This window comes from Lottia gigantea, assembly GCF_000327385.1.
Source record: "Lottia gigantea unplaced genomic scaffold LOTGIsca_51, whole genome shotgun sequence".
Lineage (NCBI taxonomy): Eukaryota > Metazoa > Mollusca > Gastropoda > Lottiidae > Lottia > Lottia gigantea.
In genome coordinates this window covers 797,679-802,202 of record NW_008709752.1, presented here as the reverse complement: position 1 = coordinate 802,202, position 4,524 = coordinate 797,679, and the positions used below count along the sequence as shown (strand labels likewise).

The 4,524-nt window shown below is 33.1% G+C and overlaps 1 protein-coding gene across 1 annotated transcript in view; it reads left to right on the top strand.

The window, feature by feature from the left end:
* Nucleotides 1-4,524, top strand: part of LOTGIDRAFT_165394 (hypothetical protein) — a gene marked incomplete at both ends in the record, with an annotated part of 41,388 nt that overhangs the window by 25,024 nt on the left and 11,840 nt on the right. The window contains 7 exons of the mRNA XM_009062411.1: nucleotides 73-186; nucleotides 2,098-2,237; nucleotides 2,429-2,576; nucleotides 2,737-2,940; nucleotides 3,080-3,283; nucleotides 3,415-4,161; nucleotides 4,398-4,442. Coding sequence (XP_009060659.1) covers nucleotides 73-186; nucleotides 2,098-2,237; nucleotides 2,429-2,576; nucleotides 2,737-2,940; nucleotides 3,080-3,283; nucleotides 3,415-4,161; nucleotides 4,398-4,442 — 1,602 coding nt within the window. The remainder of the gene's footprint in view (nucleotides 1-72; nucleotides 187-2,097; nucleotides 2,238-2,428; nucleotides 2,577-2,736; nucleotides 2,941-3,079; nucleotides 3,284-3,414; nucleotides 4,162-4,397; nucleotides 4,443-4,524) is intronic.

Below are 4,524 nucleotides of genomic sequence, written 5' to 3'. Positions count from 1 at the left end.
TAACCTCTGCTGCCAACTTTTCCAATGCTAAATTGTGTCTATGTTCTTCGGCTGCTTTCTTTTCTTCGGCAGCTTTTGTAGCAGCAGCTTTTGCAACATCGGCTTTCTTTGCGTTGGAAGTTTTGACTCCAGCAGCTGTAGCACCGACCACTGTAGCCGCCGCGGTAATACCAGCAAATATTAAAGGTAGGGAAAATATAAATCCACCTTTTTTTTACATTTGTATCAATTCTTTCTAAATCTATATCGTCTCTGACTTTACAATATTTGTATTTATCAATAAGTTTTTTAGTTATACTGATTTTTTTACCGTTGAAAGTTATTACAGTTGGGGAATCTGTTTCAACAGCTTGTATTATTTTCATAACTAAAGTTTCTTCTTTCATTTTTAAGGGTGTATTTTTACTCAATTCTTATCATTCTTCTATCTGCTATTTTAATTAAATGTTTTGCTTCTTCCAATAATAAACAATAACCTGTTACATCTCCTTGTATTTTTCAATATGAATATTTATGTTCACTCCTGTTTTGAAAAGATCTTCTTGGTGAGCTGATAGATCAAAACAGAAGATTGGATGATTAAGTGCAAAATCTACATATTCAAACTGAGATAGATTTCCAAATAATTCACACATATTTTTATAGTTTCTATACAATTCATTATAATCCTTTGTGGTTGGATTAATTGTTAAAGGTTGGTTAGGATAATTATCGTTGTTTAATCTTACTTGAACTTTATGGATTAAAGGATTTTGAGTTTGGTTCATTGCCACTCTAAAGACATTATTGTTATTCGTTTGAGAATCTGGTAAGTTCTTGAAACCAACCATTAAATATCTTGCTGGTTTAATAGTGTTGGTGATTGGCCACGTGGTGGATTCTCCCGTTAAAGTCATGCTACCTTCTGTGTTACGAAGAAGAAAAGCTATTTCATTATCTATAGTTAATGAGTTGAATATTCTCGTTTCTACTTCAATTGATGGTGTTATTACGGGTATGAAAAGTTGGAGATTCGTTATTTCTAATTTTGCATCTGAAGCATTCTCTCCAAAGAATATCTTATCGTCGTTGATTTCTCTTTGTAGATGAATTTTTTACCGAATAAAGGATATAATTTCCAATTACCCCACCTATTATTCTCAACAATATTATTGTACTGAAGTACTCGATTTTCAAATCCATGATTAGCTGCTCGTGCTACTCTTTCTATTGTGTTTCGAGCAACAACTCTCACTCTATCTAATCCAGCAACATTTCTTACCGGTTCTTTTAAAACACTTCCATCGCCAACATCGGGTATCCAACCTGAGACTGAATCGAAACTGTTTTCAACATTGTGTCAAATTCCCCAGGGTGTTTAATTGTTTCTATCGGATTTGAACCAGCTTCCAAAACCATTTCGCTAAAAAAAGTTGGAAAGAAATTGTTTTCTAACGTTGTATTAGTTTGAGGAGCTTGATTCTGAGTTCCATCTTTAATTTTCAAATCACATCTGAAATAAGCATCGGAAAGAAGCAACCAAATCGATAATGAATTTATTTCGAAGGTAATTCTACAACCATCATTCAATTGGGGTTTAGAACCAACAGTGGGTGAGATGATAATATAATCCTCTTTTTTCTTGTTAAATGAATAACGAATCGGATCGTATAATCTAAAGATTGGATCTAGTATTTTATTTGCCATTTTTAAGGTTTAAAATTGAGTAGAAAATTGTTTTCCAAAACAAGAGTTATCTCCCTTCAACATTATTTTAAAACCAGATGTTATTTTATATAAGGCTTTTTTGGATGGAATGTAGGAAATTGATTGAAGGTGTTTTTTGGTGTATGGAGTTTAGGTCTTTTTTTAAGTGTAAGGATTTATGAAATGTAGGATGTTTTATGAAATGTAGGATGTTTTGCTGTAAGAATTTATGAAATGTAGGATGTAAGAATTTTATGAAATATAGGATGTTTTGCTGTAAGAATTTATGAAATGTGGAGAATTTAGGTCTTTTTTGGGAGCTTATATATTGGTCGCATTTTCCCCATAAAATGAAATGGAATCCCCATGCGACCAATCTATAAGCTCATACACTACTCATATTTGTTTCAGATAATACCCTACATGATAACCTGGTCTATTCAGTATTTGTAAGAGCGTGGTATGATGATAAAAGATATTATGTTTATAAATCACCTGGTATCACTGTTGTCTCTAAACCACCAACTCTGACTTATTTAGGAGGAGCAGCTGTAAGTACCCCAATGGACGAATACTGGATGTCGCCTAGAAGCTCGGTGTCTAAACTCCCGTCCTCAGCCTAATCTAGAGAACTCACATAGCTATAAATAACGATTATTGATATGCATGGAAATTATTCAAAACTTTATGTAGATTTTCTGTTCTGTTTGATAAATCAATGGCATATTAAATTTTATTGCAGGTTAAAGAATTAGAACAGACAACTGGTAATAAAGATATTGACTACCAAATAAACAACAATACAATAATAGTTGGTTGGAAAGTTAAATTTAATGGTGGCATTCATGGTGTAGATTATTACCAGATTTATATCAGTACACATCCACAAGGTATACAACTTCATACAAAGCGTTTCTTGTATTGCTAAAATGATCTGATGTTCATTTATCCTTACAAACGTCTGACAATATCAGAAGAAAAGATAACAGATAGAATTGAAAGAAAACATCTCCTATAGATACGAGTCAAGAATGTTGTATATTATTTCAGGTCACAATATCCATAGGAGTGACACAAAATTATCGCCACAGCAGAAATCATTCAGTATATCTGGAGTAAAGTTACAAGAAGATAAGATATATTACAGCACAGTTTTAGCCTTTAACAAAGCTGGGTTATGTAGCTGGAGCACCAGTGATGGCATCACAATTGATTCTACACCACCTTCAACTGGTATCATACATGATGGATTAGGTAAGTATAAATTTTGGTATTATAGTTAATACTATACCCCCATATGGTGTCACTCACGAGTATCATGTAAGATTAGTATTGGCGAAAGCCTAAATATTTTTGATTGAATTTATTACATTTGTCTTTTGATTTGTTCCAGACCCACACGACTCTGAATACCAGTCATCTGATAGCTTGCTTGCTGCTTCGTGGTACGGTTTCTCTGATATAGGATCAGGTATTGTGAATTATTACTGGTGTGTTGGTAGACAGAATGACTCCACTACTTGTGATATATTACCATGGACTAATGTTGGTTTGAAAATAAAAACCACTGATATATCACCTATGGAATTGCATTCAGGTAAATGAAAATACAAATTTCAATTTAGCACATACAAAGACAGCAATTGGTTTTGGTAAAAGAAATATATGTATAGTTGTCTTGAGTTATAAATGTAATTAAAACGTAACTTCACCATTTGTATGTTACAGGAGATAAGATCTATCATAAAGTATATGCTGTAGACGGTAGTGGTTTACAATCACAAGTTGGTGTCTCTAATGGGATTATTATTGATACTTCACCACCTGAACCAAGTTACCTGGAATTTATTGGAGAGAATCTCATCCTTAATCCCTCATTTGAATCAATATCTGATGACACAACAACTTCTTGTAATTCTAACATCCCCGAGGATTGGTCTACAGATTCACAATCTTGTGTTAAAACTCGATCATCTCAACATTCAACAGCTCATGATGGTGATGTTTATATCTCTATAACAGTTCAGATTCAACAAACCATTCAATTTCTAGATACAGATTGTTCTTATCAGCTTACTGTACATGTTGGTTACCCACATGACATCTTATTATCACATCATATAGTAGAAGGTTTTATTAGATTGGGACATGAAATAAACAGTTTTAAACTGAATCCAGATCTCTGTCAGGGTGATAGTTCTGAACTTGTCGATGTGATTCATTGGTATAAATTCACCTATATTTATCAACCAATAAATACACGGGAGGATTTAGTAATTGGTACAACAAGAAATAATATGATATTGGCAATAGATGATCTAGAGCTCAGAAAAATAAATCATGTATCATTGAAAGATACCAACAATAATCATATAGTATATCACCCGACTTTTACACCTCACTGGTCTTCCTTACATTTTAACTGGTATATTGAAGATAGGATAAGTTCTATTGTGGAGTATCAGTGGGCTCTAGGTAAGTCATATCTTATGCACATTATCTTTACTTGGTTTGTCAAGCTGTCTTCATGTATACCACAGACATGAAATGCAATGAACATAGTTTTACGCCCTACTCTTCTGCACCTAACTGATGTTTAATGTCTCATACCACTTATATTTGTTCAGAAGACTCATTAATTTCAAGAAGTAGTATCAATTTTTATATAAAATAATTGAACAATAAATACTTTATATTTAATCTATATTCAGGTACAGTGAAAGGTGGAACTCAGATCAGAGAATTTACAACAACTGGTGATAGAAGCCACGTGACTGTTTCTAATCTACCCTTGGTTCACAACTCTCGGCTATATTTCACTGTTAAAGCTCGAAATGG